The sequence below is a fragment of the Ischnura elegans genome, chromosome 4 (assembly GCF_921293095.1).
Source record: "Ischnura elegans chromosome 4, ioIscEleg1.1, whole genome shotgun sequence".
NCBI classification, from domain to species: Eukaryota; Metazoa; Arthropoda; class Insecta; order Odonata; family Coenagrionidae; genus Ischnura; species Ischnura elegans.
Window position 1 is genome coordinate 19965530 of NC_060249.1, and position 25722 is coordinate 19991251.

At 37.0% G+C, this 25722-nt stretch overlaps 1 protein-coding gene across 2 annotated transcripts in view; it reads left to right on the forward strand.

Annotated features, from left to right (window-relative positions):
• LOC124157121 overlaps positions 1-1855 on the forward strand; it is a 229538-nt gene extending 227683 nt beyond the window's left edge. For both annotated transcript variants that reach the window (XM_046531625.1, XM_046531626.1), the window contains one exon: positions 1109-1855. In XM_046531625.1, coding sequence (XP_046387581.1) covers positions 1109-1218 — 110 coding nt within the window. In that variant the 3' untranslated portion in view covers positions 1219-1855. The remainder of the gene's footprint in view (positions 1-1108) is intronic.
• Positions 1856-25722: the final 23867 nt, after the last annotated feature.

Sequence of the window (25722 nt, forward strand, 5' to 3'; positions counted from 1 at the left end):
GGGAACGAAATGATGTGAGGGTATGGGGGTTGAGGGAGAGAGGAATGGTTGGAAAGAGCGCAAGGTGCCAGTCTTGAGGCTCGCTAGGAATGGAGTTTGCCGAATGCTCCGTCTTCCGCGTTGTTCCGCTTCGAATTATCCATGCCGCAGGATTAAGACCGGTGATTTGAAAGGGCTTTCAAAAGGATTGCTAAAAAGTGAGTAAAGATATAACGAAGCAAGGATAGTTGATGGTAGAGGACTGCATTTCCAATTAAAAATCATATGGATATAAACACTTGCAATTTTCCTCGATTATAAATTTTTTCCTATCTAGATTTCAATGTTACTACATCATCTTAAAGGTACAAAAATACCTCCAACTAAAGTCACGCTTGAAGCATGGAAATACGAGTCGCATAGGCAGCGTCATGTTTGTCTGAGCAGTTATCCATCGAATGAATACGCAGTTATAAATACAAGTTGATAGTGGCGGTAAGAGAGTGGTCAGGAAAGGTCAGTGAGTTATAGTCTGTAATGTGCGGAACAAAATTGTGACGAGGCATGTTGGAAAGAAATTTTCTGAGCGCTTGCTTATTTTATAGAAGCCTTAGGGACGTATGCATTTAGATATATGATATCATCGTTCGTCGATTTTATAAGCGTGACCAGTCATCGTTGAATTAGGTGATGAGAAAGAAAATTTTTCACATTAATATTGGTTTTCTTGGTTAATGCCTAACTCTTCCTTACAGTAAATAGGCTTGCATCATCCAACTTAAATTCAATCTCTTCTTATCTTAAGGGTGTGTGTGAAATAGAGGCTCAGTGAATGCCCAGGAAAGCGAAATTGTTTGTAGAATTTCGAAGCCTGCCGCGTGAACGAAGGTGAAATATACAGGAATTGCTTTGAAAACAATTCTCCTGGACCGGGGATCGAACCACGGACCTTAATAATTGCCATGGTATCAGAAACCTGAATAGTTTTGTGGATTGCGCAGTGGCTCAAAGGTCTTTGGTTCCATTCACGGTCCAGAGGAATTTTTTATCATGGAAATCCACGAATAAAGTGAAATTATTGTTGATGGATTATTCTGAATTGTGTTTTTTTCCTCGTGATTCTTTCCAGGCATATCATCGATGAGGTGTGCATTCACGTGGATTCACCTGTTGCTCTATCTGCTCATCCCAGCCACCCCCAAAATCTCTTCGACGACAGTGCACCACCTCGCCAGGTAACGACTCTGCACCGCGATTTCATGAAATCAAAGTGAGAAGGGAGAAGACGGCTCCGATACTCCTGGGGTGAGGCCATCCATCCTTCTGGAGATTAGCTTTGTCGATATCTGGAACTGTAATCCGATACAATTATCGCAATATAATACATTATTATATGGCGATAATTGATTATATCACTCGCGGTTATATCGCGATATAATCGCACGAGGCATGAATAGGCTCAATTCAGACATTCAAGATAATGGGTGAACGTTGCATGGCGATATATCACGATAGTATCGATATATCGATGCAAGCGGGCAATAATGCAAGACTTCGTATCATGGTGCCGATATATTGACGTATCGCTCGGGGCTAGCCAACGGACAATGATGCAAGACTTGATATCATGGTGACGTTTTATTGATAATACGTTCAGGCCCAACCGACCTCCCTTCTACCCTTTCAAGTCGCTGGGGAAGTAGGAGTGTGACGTAATGCTGTCTACTTTATTTGCATTCAATGCTAAAGTGGTAATGGGTATCCTAAATGCCTGAGGACAATGCTGCGGACTTTTTAAAAGGATGGATTTTTTATTGAACGATTATATCCATTTTATAAGTGTGCAGAAAATAAAGTCTTTTTAATTATCCTTAAATATACCTTTCTCCATATTTTTTAGTTGATATGTGAATGGAAGATTGGGTTGGAGTACGGAGGTAATCTGTTGAAGCTCTGGGTACCAACTGTATCAAGCATTGCACAATATAGTTGGGTAGGTATTTGGAGGAGGAGTACAGTTTAGGTTACTCACACTATTGGAAAGAGAAGGAAGTATGGAGAGGAAGCCTGCATTAGCATCAGCCTGCTATTTACGAAAGACACCAAAGAGACAATGGCTTAACATCCCTTCCAACATATGAAGTGCTGCACTCTCCTCAAATCACTTAAAAAAGAATTGCACAATCTCTGAAAAAATCTCCTCCACTTCGAACCCAGAAGCCATTTTTGACTGCCAACCCAGAAAACCAACAAATGTGATACCAACTAATCCTAATTAGGATGGGAATTAACTAATTAATAGTTATTAATAAAAATTTGAAAGCAGAGATGGAGTGGCTTTTTAAGAGGCTCAGTGGTGTAGCCAGGAATTTCGTTTGGGGGGGGGGGGGGGAAGAGGGGTCGAAAACCAGGGCGAAAATTTTTGAAAAACAGGGTACTAAATAGAGGGTTTTAAACTGATTTTAACACTTTTCATGTTCAAATAAACTTCATTTGTTAAGGAAATATTTTGTAAATTCGTGATTTTTCATTATTTCTTTTATGAAGGAAAATAATTGTGTTCTTATATTTCGGATTTTCCATAATTTTGCAAATACAAGTGACAAGTTAAGCAAGAGCATCATCTTGCTAAGTCAATCATGCCAATTTTTTTCCGGACCCTCCAGACCCTCCCCCCCCCCTGGCTACGCCATTGGGTTCTTACAACACTGGCTAGTTGATTAGGATCCTAAGAACTGACTTATGTCACCTGCTTTTTATTTCCTTTATATTATGTGGGATATTGCTCACCATTTACAGCCATAATAAATATGTATTTATAACCAACATTGCAGAAATAGAGGTGGAGATGGAGGGAGGAGCAGTTTTCCTATGGCTTTTGACTGCTTTATCTCTCCATTCTTTGTTTCCTCACACCATGCTTCACATCTAGGGTGGCAGCAAATACCCAACAGTTCTATCAAAGATTTCATTCCTTCAACTTCTAACAAGTTTACATGTACTTATTCATTGCCCATCAAAGAGGTATAAGACATTCTTCTCTTCTTACCTCAAAGGTGAAATTTGTGAACAAAAAATACATAAATATCATTTTTTTCTTTTGAGTTCACATTTTGAATTGAATTATGGCAGTAATTGCTTCATTTCACCTTGTAGTTCTGTTGTTCTTCCAATTTTGCAAATACAAGTGACAAGTTAAGCAAAAGCATCATCTTGCTAAGTCAATCATGCCAATTTTTTTCTGGACTATTTATTTACATTACAAAAACCTGCAAATTTTACCTTTTTCTGTTCAATATGTGGTGTTAAAACTTGTGTAACTTTTTTGACTTATCAAATTTTGTCGATATTTAAGAAGACTCACCTGAGAAAAAACAGTACAGGATGTTTTTACCTTTTTTAGTTATTAGCCGGTCATTTTTATACCAGCATTCCTGAGTACATGTGTTTGACTATTTAGAATCGTTTTCTTAATTAATAATAATTATTTTATCGTAATTAATAATTATTTTGAAAACATAAAAATTTGAGGACATAACTGAATAGGCACTAAAATGGGAAGTTCCTTCCTTGAGCTAAAACTTTTAGCATCAAACTATACTACCTGCTTTCATTTCCTCTATCCAATAATCTTTAGAAGGCCATCAAAATCACCCATACTCAATTTTTATCATGCAAAGGAATATTTAGATATTTTTAGTGTGTAAGCTTTGGTCTGTTGCTGGGTTTACATGTGCAGTGTTAAGTTTTCCTATAAGTCACTCTAAAGAAATATGTACTCAGTTTAAGAAAACATAAAAGCCTGCTTCTAGAATTCAGTTCTTAAATTATATTTTGCATATCTTGCCACAGCAGGCTTTGTTAGGAGACTAAGTATTCCAAGATTGAGTTTGTACTTTTTCTATTTTTTTATATCATCCCTTTGGCCTAGAATGTTAATATGATGGGAGATATTTCAAATTCCAATGTCTCAAATGTTTGACTGATTAGAGCAAATTTCATTGGCTCTGGAATGGACTTAAGCCCAGATAGCACAAGATTTGTAATACCACTGCAATACCACCACAATACGATCATATTACAAAATGGAACTCTTTGTATTCCATTTGTATTCCAATTGTATTACAGTGTCAAATGTCCTCTAATACAATTGTATTATATTCGTATTACAGTGAAAAATACGAAACTTTTACAAATTGTTTCTATTGATTTGATTTATTTATGTATTTTGATTCATCAGGTGTTATCTCCAGATCCATAGTTAGCAGTCTTCTATGAATGGGAAACTGTTAACTGTGGATCTGGAGATAACATCTGATGAATCATGTGTTTGCAACTGTATTACAAGGGAAATGCGAACAAGGCATAAAAAAATCAAAGGACAAGACAAATAATTTTTTCCACTTAGGAGTATCCTCACTTAGGTATGCCTAACCTCAGGGTTATAGTATAATAGATTCGTTTAAAATAAATTTTTAGGGTAAAGGGGGTGTCTGCATTTCCCTGAAAAAAAAAACTTGAGGAAAAAGCATGAGGAAAATTGATTGAAAAATCAGAATAGTTGACCATACACATAAAACATAAATAATATAAGCCAAAAATAACTAATCCAACACAAATGCAATGAAAAAAATATTGTTGACAAATAACAGTAACACTCGCAATCAATGGTAGCCCATGACTAGCCGGCATTTTTCCTGGAAAGGGAGTCTCAGGGAACATACAACCTACCTGAAGAATGATTGAGGCTTTCCCAGCGTATAGAATCATGAAATCCCAAGTAACCTTCCAGGATACCACATACCTTGAGTTTCACTGAATTTAGTGCACTCCCAGCTCATTGATACCCTCTAGTGTTATCTAAGCAGTAAAATTAAACAGATTGAGGGTAACAGGTTGATGAGGATTTGAAAAGAGAAAATTGAAGTTCATAATTGCATTATGATTTATTCATGGTCAAAACACTTTCAAAATAAACATACTCCATTCTTGTAGCACTCTGGTACATTCAATTGATATTTCCCAGACAAAAAATTTGAATCAATCAAACAATTTAGCTTAACTTCCCGGACAAACACTTAAAAATAATCATCCTGGCCCAGTGCAAATCGATTCAGGCAGAGAGGTTACCTTCATAGTCTCCGATGTTATTTAACATGTGTCAAACTTCAGGACAAAGTAAGTAATAAGCATTTTTTTAGTTTTGTCCAAAATAATTTTTGGCCCAAGATATATTCCTCCGAACATGGACCCATGGGTGCTACTTTTCACATTAGATTTCGGACAAAATACTAAAATGCTCATATCTAAGCAAGAGTTCAAGATATTTTGCTAATTTCAGTATTATTTGAAAGATAATAATTTTCTAACGATACCTTGGGACAAAAAAAGCAGTAACACACCAACATCTGAAGAAGATGCAACGAGAACACATTGCAGAAGAGTAGGGACGGATAGAAGCTGCACGTTAAGTGCTTCACTTTGATTTTGCTGAGACCTGGTCAGTGATTCTACCACAAGAAGTTCAAGGATATCACTGGAGTAATGACCAAGTTTAAATTTTTACAGGAGTGACATATTTTCAGAACAAGGCCACAAGTGTAGCAGTTATAAGTGATGGCAGAGGACATGAATCAGCACATGCATTGTTGGCAATTAACAAAATTCTTCAACCACTGCAATCACAGGTAGAAAATATCATAATTATTTCCGATGGTGCCGCTAGTCACTTCAAAAACCTTACCAACTATTTGAACTGGCAATGTTTAGGGATTAGAATTTTTGAGAAAAAATGTTTTTATGAAAAAATTTCAGCAAGAGAATGTGGACACAAATTTTCAAATTAAATTTAATCACAAAATTATAACCTTTAAAAAAAACAGAAATAAGTATATTATCTTGAACCGTTCCTGAGCATTTTAGTATTTTGTCCAAAATCACAAGTGAAAAATAGCACCCGCAGGTCCATGTTGGGTGGAATGTATCTCGGGCCACAAATGTTTTTGGACAAAACAAAAAATACTTACCACTTACTTTGTCTTGAAGTTTGACGTATGTTAAATTCAATAACATACGAGGTATGAAGGTAAGATTTTTTCTTAGGCTGCCTGAATGGATATGGACTACTCCTACTACATTCTAATTCAAAAAGTTAAAAACAAAGTACATGTACATGATGCAAGAATGCTAATAATTGTAGCAAAGCAATATAAAATTAATTGAACATTAACTTATTATTTGTCCTTTCTGAAGCACTCTGGTACAACCATTTTGATATTTCTCGGACAAACAACTTGCCCTCGTGAAGTCCCTTCCTCCGGGCAGAAACTGTAAAGATAAAGGAAATGCTATCATTACTCCCTGGGGTATATAGGAAAAATGCTTGAAAATTATATTAAACTCCTGAAGCATTTAATTTAGGAATAGGTTCCTCTATTCAGTTTAGGGTATTTGGTTTTCCCCAGAGAAATAAGTCAAAAGATGAAGTTATTACTCCATGGGGTAATACAAATTACCTAAAATTTCGTTGCATTCCAAATACCTTAATAACAAACCTCCCCTATCATCACATTTACTGATGTACCACAAAACTGCATCAGGAGTTTTATACGGGAGAAAATTAAAAAAAATGAAATTGGCACTTCTTCAAGTCTTCACAAGATTGGGTGACCTTTGACTTTCACGAAAATGTAGTAAACACCCAAAATTCTCTCTTGCCTCACTAATTCCATTCATTAAAATTATACTTTTGCTGGCTTCCCTTGGTCTATGTTGTGTTGATGTTAGGTTGACTATTATATCCGTAGCGATAAACAATGAATAAAACGAGACAGCAACACGTCACTAGTACATTAACTGCATTATCAATATGCCTAAAATTTCTACAGCAGAACCACTTTCCCAGCTTAAAATTTGTATGCATGCATCGATTAAATCATTGAATGTCAGCACTTACCTGAAACAACAGCCGTAGGTTCTAGAGTTGACACGGGAGCTTGTAGCACAGATGACCTGAGAATCTATTAAGGCTCACTAAATATCGCAGAATGGTAGGAAATAATACAGTATTTCACTGTCGCAGCCGTAGTTTAACAACAACGAAGAGTCCAAAATCACAACGAAGCCGGGGTCAAAATCGTGAGAATAGTCCAAACCAAATGAAGCAGGGGGCAAAACCGAGAGAAAAAGAATCCAACACGGCGAGGGGTCAAAGCAATCTATAAAGCGAACCAGAAAATATGAAGAAGAACTCTATCTACCTTCTCAGCACTTCTCATAACGAGGTATCAGGAAAGTGAGTTTCAGCAAGTTCGACGATACGTATTCCATCGTTCTTTTGTTTTCCGGGCGGGTCTGTATACAAGACGTTTGAATGCAACTGTAATACAATTGTACTACAAAAATCGGTACAATTTGTAAGGGTACAAAAGATTTACCATTTGTATACAAATGGTTGTGCTGTCTGGGAGGTAAATGACAGGATAAGGGAATGAGCTGGACAAAAGACAGTGAATAATAAACCTTCAAGTTAAAAGTACAGCAGGGGTAGGACTCACAGATATAGTCTTTGGATAAACATTTCCCTCGAAAATAATAGGTCGCAGTATCATTTTGATTGATTTTAGTTGTGTAACTTTCATCTGCTGATGATATATTTTTATGTTAGCATGCAAAAGCAGATTTTTTCAGATAATTCAACTTATCATGGGAATATGTATATGAATATTTTTTGTAAAATTTTATTTCTGTGTTCAAAAAAGGTTCTTGCAGAGAAACCCTCTACATAGTGCTTAAACAACAGTCCATCTCTCTGCATCCTCTACTTAATAAAATATGAATAAACATATATGTATTATAGGGTGCTTAATTCTCTCAATTGGCTTGAGCATCTTGTGTTTTCCAAGGAGTTAGGGGATAAAATTCACTAATTCTTGGTTAACTTTGTGGTATTCCATTATTTCCTGGATATAGACAGTTACTTATACCATTTATTTTAAAATAAGTGGTATAAGTAACTGTCTATATCCAGGAAAGAAAGAGTAAGGGGATATTTTTTTATATATCACTTTCATATATATTCTTCCCTTATGAGTTAGAAAGATATCACTGGTTATATCAGCGACAGTGGCACAGCGAGGGGGGGTGGGGGTTTTGGGTGATAAAACCTCCCGGAGCTCAGAGAAATATTTAAATTTAATCCATTTTGTTCAGTTGGATTAATAATACTAATGGAATGGTGTAAGGATTAATAAAATATTCCTCAGAAAGCCGTAAAACTGACATTTTGAACCATTTATCTTAAAATTTTGCAATTTATATTAAACTCGCACCTCCCGCTTATCCTGGTGGGTATTCCATACCCCCACACACCATGGTATTAGTTGCACCTAAACCCCCCCTAGCCTTAATTTCTAGCTGCACCCCTGATCAGCAATGCTTAAAAATGATAATTTTTTTTAGTTCCAAAGTGATATAAAGTGAAGGTATTATTTTAATCTAAAATTACTATCACTTGGCTGTACTTATCTCTTAAACTACACGTATTTTGTCATGAGTTTCTGGAGAATACTTTGGAAAGGTGCTATGAGAAATATATTTCTCTACTATAGTAACCAGCATCTGTGAATCTGTGAATTAACGAAGTCAAAGTAATCAAATTGCTGTAAATGATTACATGTTGGTTAATTTCTCCTCCTTATCAATACATTAAAAAAAGTAGTTATTACTTGTAATCTACTCCAAAGCTCATGCAATCAATCATTATATTTTTGTAATCAAAAGTAAAAATTTGAATTCCAGGATAAAAAGGCACTTTCATCGACGATAACCTGTGCTACAGGTGGAAAGTATAGGTAGAACATATGTATAAGTACTTAGAGTGCCTAAATCAAAACTTTTAATGACCACTGTAGCATAGGCGGATCTAAGGGGGGGCACGGGGGCACGTGCCCCCCCCAGACTCTTAAAAATATGCAGGATTTTTAATAAGGTACCATTATTATTGCGTTCGTTTTGTATTTCGAGGTATCGGTGTGCCCCTCCCAGAACAAAATCCTGGATATGGTCTTGCTTGTGCCCCCCCCAGAAAGAAATCCTGGATCCGCCCCTGCACTGTAGCAAAAGCATGAAATAAAAATTAAAATCCTGGTTTGCAAATTAGTACCTCCCATTTGTAAAAATACTTATAGTGATCATCATACATCATGTAGGGGTGCAAAATTAAAAGTAATTGTATTCTGAACTGTTATCCTTCAGATTACTCTGTCGAAGAGAGAGTGGTGATTGTATTTAATGACAAATTTTGACAGTGCAACAGAAAATATGCCCAATTTCATTTTTTTCAATAATTTTCACATCACTGACCAGCTTATTACATATTTTACCTGGTGTTATTTGTTGCCTATCAATTTTTCATAATCAACAACGATATAAATTTAAATCCCCCAGGTGATATTTAAATGATATCATTTTTATTTTAGATACAGACTAAAAGTGATATTGGTGATATTAAATTGGTAGCTATCCATGGGAGCAACTGCCCCCTCCTAGAAGCAAAAATAAATTTAGTTCAAAACGTAAGTTATGCACAAATTTTCTTTTGAAGAAAAATGACATTAGTTTAAGAAATGGAACTGAAATAAAAATTATTATTTTTTCAAACAAGTAACAATTAAAACTAATAAATTGCTGTCATAATTTCCTTAAAATTTTTCTTTCATTAGCCTTTTCTGAGCAAAAAAAGTTACAACTCTGGTGACCACGGCACAGTTTTGCCCCCCCCCTCCCAGGTTTGATTCTGGGTACACCCATGTACCTATCGTTTAAATAGCATGTGATGCTGCTTGTATCTATATTATTAGATTTAATGTAGTCCCTGATTCAATTAGATTTCAGGACGAAAGAGAGCCAATTTCAGTGGCCATAAAGGCTCATGAGGATCTAGCTAAGATGCCAGATTCAATCTTTAGAAAAAAATTATGGAGTTTGGAGAACAAGTGATAGGCTAGTTCTTCAGCATAAGGAAATTAATCCTAAGAAAAAACATAAATCTCTTTTGAAGAGAGATTGATAGTAAAATATGCAACAAATGCTAATGAGACACTATATTGTAAATACGATTCTTTTCATCAATGGCAACGTCATCTCTCAACGTATAATTCATAAGAATTGAAATCATTACCACGGACTCCTCCTCCAGATGAAAGGGGCATTTGGACTTGGCCGTTGGAGATATCTTGGTGTTCAAACCAATGAATAGGGGATACTTGGGCATTTTTTCAAAGTGAGCTGTACAATAAATCAATTACATAGTAAGAACTCCTTCAGGTCCAATTAAATATGCATTTCTCAATTGTTTATTAAATAATTGTTTCGATTTTCTCCATGAAGCTGAGAGCTTAGCGTCTATATGACAAATGGCAGAGGTATCCACTTTAGTTTGTTAATACATATATTATGTATTTCCAAGATAGATTTCTCTCATTACTCATGCGTTCCAAGGGCTGATTTCTAGTGACATTTTGATGTTTCACTTCATCACTTTGAAGACAATGACAGACTACTCCGTCAAAATGTTGGAAGAATTAACCCAACTCAAAGAAATAATCCCTTGGACATGGTAGGAAAGTCTAGAACTCTTCCTATTTCTTCATTTTATTATTAAGCTCTGGCATTGATAGCTAGTTAGACATTAACATGATATATTGTCTCATACTTGAAACTGAAACATTCTTTTCCAGTGATTCTTTTTCTGATTCATAATACCTGCAGTGGAGCCAACGCCATGGGGCCTGAGCCCCCACAAAAATTAGTTTGGGGGGGACCGAGCCCCAATAATTTATGACAATTAAATAATTTTATTCTACTATAGCAATTTATTCTTTAAATGATAGTTTAGTATTTCTTTAAATATAATTTCAGTCTTTTCAGAGCTAGAAATTCTGTAATAGTCCATAATCATAATTATTATAATACATTAAATTAGCTATTTATGAAAATACCATGCTTGTTTATGTCTTGTTTCTTTTTTTAAAGTAAAAAAATAAGAAAAGCTCATCAAGTTGTCGAGAGTTGAATTTTTGGGATTCAAATGTTAATCGTATGACTCTTCAAAAATGCTTAAAAAAAACTTTGAAGTTCATTATTTTTCATTTAATATTTGGAAAATTTCCCTGTGCAAGCCCCCTTAGTATGGGTCCCCGAAATATTTTTCATAAATTGGAGCTCCTGAATTCCTGGAATTGTTCACTGAAAATGTGAGTACATTCATAGAACTTGCACTATATTTGCATTTTTTTATCCCCAACCAAGATTTTCTCTATGTTGTTGCACATTCCACCTTCAGTTAGCCATACAATTTATGTTCCAAAATTCAGGTAAGTTTTAAATAAAAAAATTAACCATTTTAAATATTGTCCTTTTATCCATGCATAATTTTATGCTTCTATTGATGAAGGAGGCTACAGGAGAACTTTTATTGATAAGCCGTATCACCAGGTGTTTCAACCCAAAAGCTGCTGGACAAGGTGAAGATGAAGATCTCCCATACTATGAGGTTGACATTTAAATTTTGGCTATTTTGAAGGAGATATCAGGTCCTCCTACTGAGGTTTCTGTTGGCAGTCAAACTACATGGAAATTATTAAGAAAACATTGAAACTAGAAGTTCCCACCAGCTTCTCTTTAACTTTAACATAAGGCCCTCTGGGCAATGAACTAATTACACGGGGTTATTATCAGTTAGGATATGTATGACTATATAAACTATGCTCATTTTTCATTATTGAAAAGCTGATAATTTACCAATCTTCAATTTGTTAAACTTTCCCTCAAATTTCCAAGAGAGGGGACCCTATGCATGAATTGAAACCTTTTGAAAATGAAATTCACCATTTTTTTCTCTTCATAAAAACTTAAAGCGTGCTCACGAATTGGGCTGAATCTGCATAGCAGGTAAGTACAAGGTACGAGCCTACATGCTCTAATGTAGGCATTCCACTTTTAACTTAACTTTTTAATAGGGTTTAACTTAGTAATAGGGCTTGACCAATTTTTTTTCCAGTGGTAACAAGGAACAGAGGGCCAATGATATCTACCCTTCTTTGAATTGCAAGGCAGGGGGGGGGGGGGGGAGGAGTTCAAGCATTTCCTAAATTTTCCTTGCGACTCCCTTCTCTCGTTTTCTAATGACATGCAGTCTCTCTTTTATCCTTCTATTTCACTTTCTATTCTTCTCCAATACCTTGGTCTTCCCGTTTCTTTGGTTCTTTCTCCAGTGTTGTTACTCTACAGTTATGACTAGAATCCTCCTTCTACCCATGGGTTTCCTGATATCTCTTCAGTCGAATGTTTCTCACTGTCTCCCCACTGTTCTCACTGTTTCCAACCCCTTCCTCAAACTTGTCAAATCCTCCTTCATTCCCCCCTCAAAGATATAAATGTCATATTCTTATGTACTACAGTGTCTTGTACCAGATGATGGCTGTGTAAGCCAAAATATGTCACACGAATTAAATTATTGTGGAAAAGTGCAACTACCTTTGATTTCAACATGCAACCAGTGCTGTATTTGGGCCGGTACAGCATACCCTCTAAAATCCAAACTCGTCATAAGTGTACCAGTTAAAATACCTTATTAAATCTGTAAAATATAGCCCTACTGTAAATCGTCCAATGGATTTCAGAAAGAAAAATCGGAAATGATTACATATTTACTTGTTCAGAATTATCTCATGGCACAACTTGGAACTAATGTAAGAGTTGGAGTTTGGCATTTCAATTACTGCCGGATGTATAATACACATTCAGCGGTTACATAGCAAATTTTGGTGAGTACTGCCTAAATTTTGTTTCCAATTACACCACTATATGCAACCCTACTCCAAATTAAACCCTCTGAAAAAATATTCTGTCTCACACCTCGAATTTATGATACATGCACAGGGACGCCGACTAACAAAAAACATTGGGGGGGCCCAAACCGGGGATCTTGCCCCAGGAAATTTTATAAGTAGTGAGTTTTAAGTTTTTAAGCATTTTAGAAGAGTCATATGATCAAAACTAGAACCCTGAATACTCTAATCTCGATATCTGGACACCCCGGGGAATATCGACAAGCCTGAAACATTTTTTCCTCACACCCATAACGAATTTTTGAGGGGGCTCGAGCCCCCTCAGGCCCCATGGAGTCGGTGCCACTGTACATGCATGCATAATTATGGCTACACACTGGTGACGAGATTACAGACCAATGAAATATTTGTTCTTAGCTAAAGAAACTATAGCTATGTCTCTTACAGTTTGCATTTGATTTTGTCTTCATGTATGTTATCTTCTACATATCTCAAACATTTAAAGCAAGCCTATGGCTTCTTATTTTCGAACCCTCAAGACACCCTTTATTATAGGGCCATTTTCCAGTGTATTAATTTTAAATTGTTCATAGCTTTATCCTAGTGCCTCTATGTACAAGACAGCCAAGAAATTTAGGCATTGGGCAAACCTCTCATACACAGGCTCTACTCCTCCTCCACCATCTGTGAACACTTTTAAGTTTCCTTTTCTTGCAACTTGGGCCATTGGGCAAGCTCCTCCCTAGCTGACTTCAACTTGGCAGCCTTACATATCAGAATAGGTTATAGGGATTTTAGGAGGAGGCTGCATTTCCATGGCCCTATTAGCTTTATGAAATCAGTGCAGGCTCAAGGCAAAATACTTACCTAGGCAAACTACTGTTGTGTCAACCCCCTACTTCATGTTTGGTATGGGATACCACCCAAGTAAACTGGTGGTCTGGGCATTTGTTTGCCCCTTGCGACTTCTCTTGCTCTCCCTCACCACAAAAAAATGAAGCCTCTGCTATTATCTGAAGTATGCTATTCTTTTGTGATGCGGTAGCTGAAACTATGCAGCGTATGTTTGCTATAAAAAAGTTTTATTAACATCATTATTTAATAAGTAATAAATGAATAATCATTTTTAAATAATTTAAAAAAGTTACATATGTTATAAAATTAACTTTTCAAAGTTTGCCACCCCCTGAAATCTGCCACTTGTGTTATATGCCCCCTCTCCCTTGCCCTAGTTCCAGGCCTGGTGTAGCAGGTAGAGCACTATTACTACCATTGAAGAGCTGCAGGTTCAAGTTATGAATGAAGTTATTGGAAAATGATAGCTAGTAATCTTCAATGTACACTGAGCCAAAGGGATAGATTATCCCAGAATGTATGAAGTTCACCTTCCTGTTGTTTGTTTCAGGATAAACTCTGCACGCACCCAATCCACATTTGGTTAGATACACTGAGCGAATGATTTAATGGTAATTTATATACATCTCCTAGGTAAATTCATCAATATATAATTCGCATTGCAAGGCTTTATCCCAATGGTTCATAGGAGAGAGGGTATTTTTTAAGGAGGGCTTAATTCGAAGGTAAAACACTTGCATCTGTATATCTCCCTTGTCTTCTTGATCCCTCATTCCGCTCACTTCTACCTTGATGCTGTGTATCTGCTGAAATCGTTGGCGGTAAATAGGAGTCTCATTCGATAGAATATTAATGCTGAACTAGGTACTATCCCTAGCCTAGCAAATAGTAGATAAAGCACTAGCATAACACTCCGGTAAGTTCCCCATTAAATACCTTTGCTAGTTCAAAGTATACCGGGACTAGCCGCGGTGATAACGTAAAAATACCTTTGCCCATGAATCATTTCTTTTTAACAAACAGAAATACGTTTTGAAATTTAAATCGATGAAAAGAGACTTGGAAAATCAAAAAGCTGAAGTGACTACACCTTATGCATGTTTCAAAGAAGGCGCCGACAGGTTGCATAGGTTGATAGTGACGTATTCCGAAAATTACGAAACGTAATTACGAAAGCGGAGTTGCCATGTTTATGCTCAGGTGCCATCATGTCTTTCACCGATCTTTTATCTTATTTAACCGTATTATCAACTGTAAACTTACTCCAAAATTTTTATTTTTCTACCCGACCATTTATTTTGAAATTAATATGGAGGTACATATGTCGTAATTTTTTTAGTCGTAAACAGCAAAGCAAATTACTAGCCAATCGCTGAAGAGCACAGAATGGAAGTCCTTGGACCGCCTTGGACGGCCGTTTCAAGTGAGGATGTAAGCAATGAATTAGTTTTAAGGCGTCAGGTATTATAGTTAACGAATGTCATTTCGTGTGAACTTCATATTTAGCACGGGAATGGTGTACTTTGACGTTTGTTGGCAAAGTTCGTGTATGACCTCTTCATGGAATGCTAGTGCCGTCGATTTTTGTGACAGATTTTTTTGTACTGACTGTTGGAAGCTAAACCGGAATGCATGGAAAGCTGCCCTGTGGACCGGACAATTGGATTGGGTATGTAAACTCAACATTAGTAGTTTCACCTTCGCTTGCAAGTGCGGTGAAATAGATCATCGTGGGTTTACGAATTCAAGTATTGGATAACTCTTTTTTCAGTGAATTCAGTTTCGTTGACCGCCGAGTTTGACCCTGCACTATACATAATTGGTATTTAATGTTTGTGTAGATGTTTTCAAGTAGCCCCCTAACTAATGACGCTAACTTGGGGTAACTTCGTTTGATTTGGGCAAATGCATACGGGTGAGAGGCTTGATGTGATGCTACTTCGCCTGGAACTATTGTTTTGTTGATTTTAGTTTATCATTTGCATGAGATATTTCTGTATCAAAGGACAGAGATGAGGTCAATGGGGAAATTTTCCCTAGTCCCTTACATTTAGGGACCTCGAGTGGTGCTAAAAGAATCATTCTTTTCTTGAAGGTGTAGTCGGTTAGAAGAGGTCAACACCACCTCTGTGCTCCTATTATTTGCGGTCAATTGTTTTTTTTTAATTCGTTAATTACCATTGGTTACATTGACATCCTAGGATTTATTATGCCTTAAGTCTTAAATGTGCTGTTGATTGAATATAGTTTCCTGATCTAGGCTGTACACATGTGTCCTTAACGAATCGTTTTCAGGCCATGGGAATTTTATATGGGATGCATGTACTACATCACCATGTATTTGGGCTCTCTGGAGTGTGTGATTCCACTCCATTGCTTTAAAAGTTGAATAAGTGAGTATTGAAGATCATCCAAGTAAGGCTTAACAAATTTGCATGGCACCAACTCATGTTGAGATTGTGCTAAAGTCAATATCAAAATAATCTTAATGATTAAGATGTAATAGTTTACACAAGACATTACTTTTATATGCATAATACCTTGATAATGGCTGCTGGTTAGGTGATACTAGGGCTGCTGTATTAAGAACCCATCTCACAATACCGCTTTATTTATTTTCATTTTTCTTTATGGTCGCATCATGGTATGGTATAATGGTTCCACCTGAAAAATCAGACAAGAAATGAGAAAAATATTCAGCCATTAGGGCTATCTATCTCAAGCTGCTTAAAACTATTGTGGTACAAGAGTATTCTCAATCTGTTAATACTCTTTTACTTCATTTCTTTTATTAATTTCATATTCATTTTGGATTCAAAATAATGTTGGATCTCCTTATTAAAAAATCTTTATCCTAACCTTAGATTGGTATTTTCCCCTCTGAAAGCTTTAATATCCCCTCTTAATCTATGCATACCACTGGAAAGAGTATTTGTTTTTATTATCTTTTAAATTGTTTTCAAACCCTTGGGCTGCGGGAGTACACAATTTTGGCTGCCAGCCAATGCAGAAGAGAACCTCTGTGCAGGAGGCACCCTCTGCCACGAGGGCTGGTCCTGTAGAATTATGTCCCTTAGCAATCTGTATGGTGAGGAAAACTGGTCAAGCGCAAGGTATCCAGGTAGCAATAAACATTTTTGGGAAAATGTGCTATCATCATGCAAAACGTATTAAAACGTTCCCGCACTCAAAGGGTTAAACTTGAAATATTGTCTAAGGAAAATTATTATCTCTAACTTGCTCTTTGAGCAGTTTTGGTTTGCTGTCTGAGATTGCTAGGTAGTTCAATTTGCAGGTCCCAGTATTTACCGTGCAGTGGAGTCCAGTGGTGGATCCAGAGAGGAGCTAGGGGGCCGTTAGCCCCCCCTCCTGGGGTATCTAAATTACACGTGGTAAAATGGTAATTTTTTTCCGACCTCCACTACTGCTGGGATGTTAACCCCCGGGTCCCCTATCTGCCCCCCCCCTTGTCTTTATCCTGGTTCTGCCACTGGTGGAACTGGTGGAGTCTATTCATGTCCCCATAGCACCTTTCGTTAGGAGCATCCTAATGTCAATGCCAGGTTTCTCTCCATCTTTTTATCCCTACTCTTCCCTTGTGGGGCAAATGACTTCAGCTGTTAGTCACCTCCTCCAAACACAATATAAATTCGTGAAGGTAAAGGTGAAGTGGTAATAGAGTATAGGATAAAGTGAAATGGAATGATTTAGGGCAATTGAGGAAGGAGAAGAGGGATACAAGTGCCTTGACTGGATTCGGGAGACCCAAGTATGTATTAAATCTAATCCAGTCAAATGATTTTTCTTCATTGAATTATTGTACTCCTAAGAGGAAAGATCCATATATTGCTGACGGGGATGATTGAATGTACCACGTAAACCTATTATGTGTGCCTATTAAAATACCATGATGATGATAGCAATGCTACTAACTGTTAAAGATGGTTTTTTAAAGTTGCCATTGCTGACTGACAAAATGGAGAATGGCAAATTTAGCTTTGAATATTGTCATTTTACAAGTTATAACTATTCTATTATACCTTGAGTTGAGAAGACTTGAGTTTTCAATTCAAATATTATGATATGCATGATTTTTTAAAGCAAAGTAACTCATTCTCCATATGTACCTATACCTCTAATTTAGTATAGGAATGTAATCATCTTTACTTTTTGAGAGCCTCTATACTTAAACTTTTAGCAGTCCTGTCAGGGTGAAAATCAATTTGTATTCCATTGTGGCTGTGCCACTGAGTGATGACTGTTGTGACTGGCTCTAAGAAGAAAATACTTATGGACATATGAGTGCCTATGCTAAGCTTATTGTGGGTTGGAGGAAATGCATGAGAATGTGTTAAGTATAGTGCCCTGCAAATGCAGGTGTCTAAATAAACCATTGGTAATTATTTTATGGGGAATGGATTATGAAACTGTAGTTCTATTGACATATTGTTAAAATGGTATTTGTGTCCTTATTGCACCAAATCAATGATTATATCCCATTAATGCCAAATTATTTTTATTTTTGATAATTCATGAGAAAGTTTTCAAAACTTTATCTTTTACTCTATTTTTATGATTCTCGTTATTTTAATTGATTGTACATCATATTTCCTTTTTATTTAAATATCATATTTATTGCAGGTGTGAGCGACATTGATCAGAATTTAGTTGTTTTATCCATATTGGTCAGGTATTTCTCTTTTATCAAGTTTCTTTTTTCTTGTTTCTTTGTAGCGTCCAATTTTAAGACTGATCATTCTGAGGAAAGTTTCATTTCTTATTTGTGAGTCAATTCAGCTCATTGCCTGGCGGTAGGGTTGTTTTTATTCTCATCACAATTTTTTTTTTCTGCCATTAATCCAATGGAAGAGATTAATTCTTATGGCATCCTTTGTGACTTTGGAATACATTGTGAGGCTCATTTTAAATTAGGTATGATATAAACTGGATTAACCCATGAGGAAACTGGAAGGAATATTAGCCAGTGGCAGTTGACATAACTTCATAAAGTAATTGTTTGTGTTTAACACTCGTTAAATGCTTATTTAAATAATCTTACTTTGTTTTGACTCAATATCTTCTCACAGTTTTTTTCTCACTGTGGATTAAATTTCGTGCGATTTCTTGGCACGTATTCGTCATTGCTTTTGGCATATTGACAATATTTGGGGTGTATTGGTCAATCAGTCTTGTTTTCAGTCCTTTCCTCGCTGGTCACATGGCTATTGTCTTCGGGAGCAATTTGCGAAACACATTTGAGCCAATTAGATATTAGTATCCGCATGGTATTAACATGTCCTTAACTGCTAAAAAAATTATGTGAAAAATAAAAGCATAAAGTGTGGAGCTGCTAATGGTTCTAAAGAGAAAATCTGTGAGGGGGGATTTGTATAAATTACGACGCCAAATCACTGGTTGGGACTTCAAATAATATGGAGTCATCAGTAACCTAATGCACAATCAAGTTGTTAGATATGGATGGAAGCTGTAATTCAATTGAATTAATTAATTCGCCCCGTAAACGCCGCGCTTGCTTATTGCTCATTGATGGAGGCGATGAAATGTGATGACGACCCTAACTGCCGTCTAGGAATAGGCGTATTCATAAAGTTAATAGTTGACGAAATATGAATGCGCTTCATTTTGAGTGTCGTTGATTGAAGTCGAAACTCTTTGAGTGTCACTTCAGAGACTTCAAAAGTCGCAGTGGGCAAAAGGTCTTGACTGTCTCCTTTCTATTTGTCATTTCTCGTAGTTTCTCACTGTCGGAAAGTTCTCATTTCCCCATTCCAGCCCTTTCCAATGGTAGTAGTCTCCACGTTCACAAGCTCATGGAGAAGTTAGTTCCCGTAATGGAGAGTTCTTCCCGCAATCTGTCTAATCCGTGCTTCCTCCTATGGGGCGAAAAGGCAAGGGGTCCTTTCTATCCTTGTCTTCTTCCTCTGTGTGATCGACTGGGGGCTCTCTTCGTCTTTTTGTAAACTGAGGGCTTGGGGGAAAGAGCAAGGCGGTTTTGATAGCAGTTTAAAGACAGGTGAATCTTAAGTGAAAGTAGGCGTTTGGTAATCACTTTCGCAGCGAAAATGTTGGAAAATGGGGTTTTGAGCGGATTAAAATTAGTATATATTGTGGATGCACCAAGTCGGTCGTTTCAGTGATGTCGTTTAAGATTCACCGTTAGCGTGAGTGAGTCAGTTTCGAATGATCAATCACTTTTTGTGTCAATCACGGCTGTTTTCGTCAGTGCCTATGTCTATCACTACCAATATCAATCATGACATTTGACTATCACGACTGATACTATTCGCTACTGACGTCTATCGTAATCTATGTAACTTTATGATCGTTGACGACCGATATGATTGACACGAGCTACTTCGGTCACGAGTGTAATATCTTGTTAGTTTGTAAATTATTGATCCAGGGTTGGCATTTACTTTACCAGAAGATTCTGCAAAGTATTTTGTTTTCTAAAGGAGAAGTTCAGGTAACTCTCTGTCGCGATTATCACACCTCCTGTCTCTCTCTGCAGCCACCCTTTTCTATTCATTCTCGTTCTCGCTCTGTCTTTTCGTTTCAACTAGTTCTTTTCGCTATTCCTCCTTTCCCACCTTCCTTCCACCTCCCATCCTACTCTCTATTTGCCCTCACACCCTCCACATCCACTCTCAAGCCATTATGAGCCATGATTTATCGCTGTTAGAAGAAGATGAGCTAGTCGTAACGGCAGATGTGTTGAGGGAGAGCTCGCTTTCCACCCCCACTGCTCCGCGAATCTTCAGAACCGTCGCTCGGCTGGAAGTAAAGTGCTTTCCACTCCAAAAATGAGCCGCGCCTTTCCGTTCCATTTTTTTCATCTAAAATGCCCTCGACTTCCCCATTTTTTTCTTTTGCAACTCCGGCTTTTGTATCTTTCCCTCCGCCACATTTATATAAACGTTACGTTCTGCCATTCGCACCCTAAGGGAAGAGAATAATGCGAATACGGCAGCGTTAAAGAGGGAAATGATTAGGATTTGGGATTTTTATAACAATTTTGTATTAAAATACCTGCGATTAATAATATATCGAATTGGGTAGCTTTGAATGCAACGCCATGCCTACGCGGGCAATTCATTAAACTAATTGAGAATTCCCTTTATAATGTTTCTTTATTTTCCACATTAGGGAAGGTGGATGATCCTGTTGCCCCTGATTTATGCCCCCCTGTCTGCTTGAAATACTTGATAGATATTCAGGCCTGGTTACACGGTGCGTTAACCCGTACGGGTTAATGTCTAATAAACGGAAAAATTCACCGTGTAACCACCCCAAAATGTACAAATGCATGAACGCGTGAACGGAAAATAGAACCTGTTCTAATTTCGTTCATGCATTCGCACAAGTTGATAACAGAGCCACCTGGTGGGAAACGACACATTTAGTTGTCATCTGCAGGGCTATTCCACGGCCGTCTTGGCTATTCAGTAACTCTTTACGCGTATTTGTTCATTTGTACTGTATCGTAAGTGCTTGAATGCTACCACAAACTCACCATTTGCATCTACACTAATATTCGTATAGATTATCCCTGTATGTATGCCGGACATACCAAGATTATGCCTATGGTATCTTATTGGTTGTATTATGCCGGAACAAAACAATCGATGAGGTTGTCACAGAGTTTTCAACACGACATTTGTGAAATACAACGGCTATCATACGACTTATAGAACACATTTAAGCATAATTAATATCTTACGAATTAACGACAATTCTACCTTTTATACGTCCGAGGTGGGAATGCGCTGGCCCACCACAAAAATACGACTCACATTACGCAAGTTCATAAATCGACAAGACCTCTAAACCAACATCTTTTCCATCAACAGCAAATATCTTCTTAACTTTGTAACTGTCCCGGAAAAAAGTAGAACAAAGTATTAATAAGCTCTTATAAAAATTTTTTTTAAAACCAGCCTTTATATTTAGATTACAGGGGATGAGCAACGTTTATATATGACACAAAGCAAAAAAACTCAGTGACCCCGAAAAACCAAAAGTGACGTATTAAAAAAGTCACTATATTTATTAAATTTTCAGTGAATGGTAAGCCCCCTATGTTTCAAAATGCCACCCCTATGCTTTTAAATGCCTACTATGTGGATATGCCTAAAGTGGATAACTTTTACTGTGGTCGCAAAACACGAAAATCGACCATTTGGAACTTCTTAGATCAAAAACATGTTTTGGGGGGCTATAGGTTGACTGGGGGGTGGATAAAGGGGGGTTGGAGAGAAAAAGTTATATTTTCATGTATTGTCATCGGAAATGAAGAAGTGTGCAAAATTTCAGCGTTTTTGCTTCACAGGAAGTGAGTCAAATTTGAGTTACAAGATTTGTACCAGACAAACAGACAAACAAACAGACAGGTTGGTGAGTTGATATAAAGGCTGGAAAAATATCTACTCTCATACATCATTTACACTCAGTGAAACAGATGACAGAAAAATGTCTAGTAAACACGGCTTAAAAACAAGATGCGTCTACAAATTTTCAGCCTAAGTATTAACGTTGATAACGGTTTGAAATAAATAGAGTACTATTGAGATATAGCATTAAGCGAGCGATAACGATAAATATTAAAATATAAATAAATATTACTGGCACGAAATGAAACAACTTCGGCAACTACAATGAAAACCACTGTTTACACGGCAGCGCAAATATATTACCAGTATGTGAAATTTCCTGGTCCTACAGGAAACAACGAAAAGGGAATTATTTTCTGGTAGGTATCGTCTGCTTCCTACCTAATGATACTGTTTTCACATTTAAATTTTGCGCACTGTAAAGGGAATAAACAAAAACTAAACGCCTCGCGTTACGAGAAAATGTGTGAAAACTTGTGCGAACGCATGTACCGTGTAACCGCTCATTCATGCTCCTCGTTCACGCAAACGTCCATGAATTCAGACATGCAAACAGACACGCATTCATACATTAACCCGTATGGGTTAATGCACCGTGTAACCAGGTCTATAGATAAAATAATCTATCATCTCCTTAATGCGTTGAAGTAGCCCAGAATGTGCAATGCGCTCGCTGAAATTTCTAGGCGTAGGACCGGGCTGATGAAGCCATCATCCCTTTTCATGCGCATCCAAAGACAAAGCTTCTGCATTAAAGTTTAGATAGTGTTGAATGACGTAATAATACTTGTAGGTGCATTCATCGGAAATGGATAATATTTGGGGAACTAGATGCGGCTTTGTTTATCATTATATTGGGATGTAGTTTTATATTAAAGAAATACTTGGTGGTGGTGTCGCTGTTTTCCTATAATATTTGTGGTTGGGGACATGCGAATTCTCTTTTCATCATTTTGCCAATCTCATGATTCATTATTTTTATGATAACGGCATCATAATTCCGCATTTCAATTATATGCCTACCCGAATTCGGATATTATCGGTTACATCATAATTGAATTCTGAGAATAAAATGCTAAAAGATCATTGAGTAATCAGATTTACATTTTGGTCTCATCTGTGACTGTATATTTACAAAAGTATTGGGATTATAGATTGAAGATAGATGTCCATCTTATTGTATTCTGTGTGAAATGACTCAGTTCTCATAGGATATACGAAAAAAATCGAGAGAATTAATAGCGAAATCACCTTTTGGTTGGAAACCTGGCCAAGAATACTCGAATAACAAATGGTTGGAAGTCAAATATGATGCACAGCATGACCAAACAATAAGCGTGAATTGTTTTCAGTTCCCCTATGTTTAAATATAGATTTAACCTTGATGAACTAACCAGTATAAAACCCACTAGACTACACCCAGTTTCTATGTTTAGGTATTAGACAAAATTCCAATACAAAAATGTCATTTGCCGCCGATTTTACTAGTCGAGGAAATACTTATCTTGAGTGAGTGATTTAATGTAATGAAACAATATTTTGTTGCACAATTTCACTTCGCACTTATGTCAACAATGAGTTCCGCACCCGTGTATGATATAGTTCACGATTCGTTCTGGAAGTTCGCTGCCAGCCTGTCTTCAGGAGAGCTCTGAAATATTGACATTTTCGAATCGTTGTTTATTCTTCAAATTTCATTATCTCTCAAAGTTATTTCAGATTGAGAGCGAGAAAGATGTACCCGTTTAATCCCTATGGTATAATAAGACAAAATATTTGTTTAGTTTCAGAGTTATTTTGTTACGTTTTGATATGCCAAGAACAGCAATTACGAGGTATACCGTCGTTGAGGTTTGGATTTCTCTGAGAAATAATGATGCATCTAATTATGCTTGACAACCTAATGAGGTGTTACCTTTAGCGATGAATGCAAGGCCAACTCTTTTGATTTAGTCTTGATGTATTATGATTGAATGAATTTTAATTGGGGAATATTTAATGAGGCACGATTGGGTTGAGAAGTGTAGCATGGTGTGAATGAAAACTGTGGAAAGTGAGGAAAGAAAAAGGCAGAGTGTGAACTTTAGCGGGGGGGGAAATGGTAGTCGTGGAAGATTTTCAACGCGGTTTTTTTCTGCGTTAAAAAGTTTAATTTTTTGGGGTGTGGGGAGAGAGTTGGAAACGATGGGCGCAAAGACTCATGGGACTTGGTGAAGGGATGGAGTTATTTTGGAAGGGGTTCTAGCGAGCGCGGAGAGGTGGGGAAGCTTTTGAAATGTGGGGGTGAAGGAGACTGGTTACAAGAATAGGGAAATGGAGTGAGAGAAATGGGAATGCTGGGAAGTTGTGTGGAGGGGTAGGTTTGAGGTGTGCGAAGGGTGGAGGAGAAGTAGAGCTGAGGCGGTGCATAAACTTCCCACTTAAAGAGGAACTCTTCCTGGATGTCTTCGGGCATAATATTTTTTCAATTGCTCGCTGGAAAGTTTTCCGGGGCGTTTGATATTCGATCGAGATATTCAATTTATGAAAGCACTCCGCCTCCTCCACCAATGCGGTAAGGGGAGCAGTTTACGGGCTCTTCAAATTACCTGTTAATTCGGAATCACTTCGACCGTGATCGCTAATTGCTGCAATGCCTGGAGAGTCATGACTTTTATTTTTGGCATTATTCTCCGGGGATATTCCTGCGGAAACCTCCGAATGATCTGGTTTTTTTTAACCGCCTTCCTTATCTAGGCACTCATTAGAATCTTAAGTATTTCCATCATGTTTTTTTTTACAATAGAATTTGCGTTAAATATAAGCGTAAATTTGGCTTATGAGAGGCTTCTTATATTTAATATGGCTCACCATTATTTTTATTTATTATTATGTTACCTCTGGTAAATTTTTATCGCTAGTATTTTATTATATATTTTCAAGTGGAATACGCTTTGTTAAGGTTTTGAATTCACATGCAATAAGTAGAGTGTAAGTTAAGTCAACTTTAATTAATGTGTCAGTGCAATATAGTTTGATTTTAAGGAGTTTACTGGATCGAGGTGAGGAGCTGTTGCTTTAAACAATGATAAAATTGGAAATAGGTATCTGTTGCTGTTAATCTTCTTTACAAAATGTGGCTTGGCGCCACAGGAAAGTCTTTTTAAACTATTCCCTCTTTGGATTGTATAACGTGCCATACATAATGCTGAGTGGAATTGACTTTCGGTACCGAATATTTTTTCCCTTCTTTAATCTGTGTCCTTAGTGGCTCCTTTCAAATGCTTTTATGAAAAATATTTGACAATTGCGTCAAGTAAATTTATGAAATTTGCAATTGATGGCTATTAGTATATTTTTCCTATCAGAATAACAGATTTTAGGTTGAGAACGTAATCAAAACTTAATTTTTGTTTCTAGAATATGGCAATTGATTTTCTGCAGAATTAACATTGATATTAGTATGGGAACGGTCTATGGAGTTCAATATCGGTTAACTGGCCGGCATGAAAGTTATCGCTTCTACGAATTTTTTTTAGGATACGGTTTTTATGACGCTTTCTCTGTTGAAACTGGCCGTCACTGTCCAGGTTGTCCATGCCAAGCATAGTGCTAAATGTAGCGGTTTCATTTGTTCGTTTTTAAAA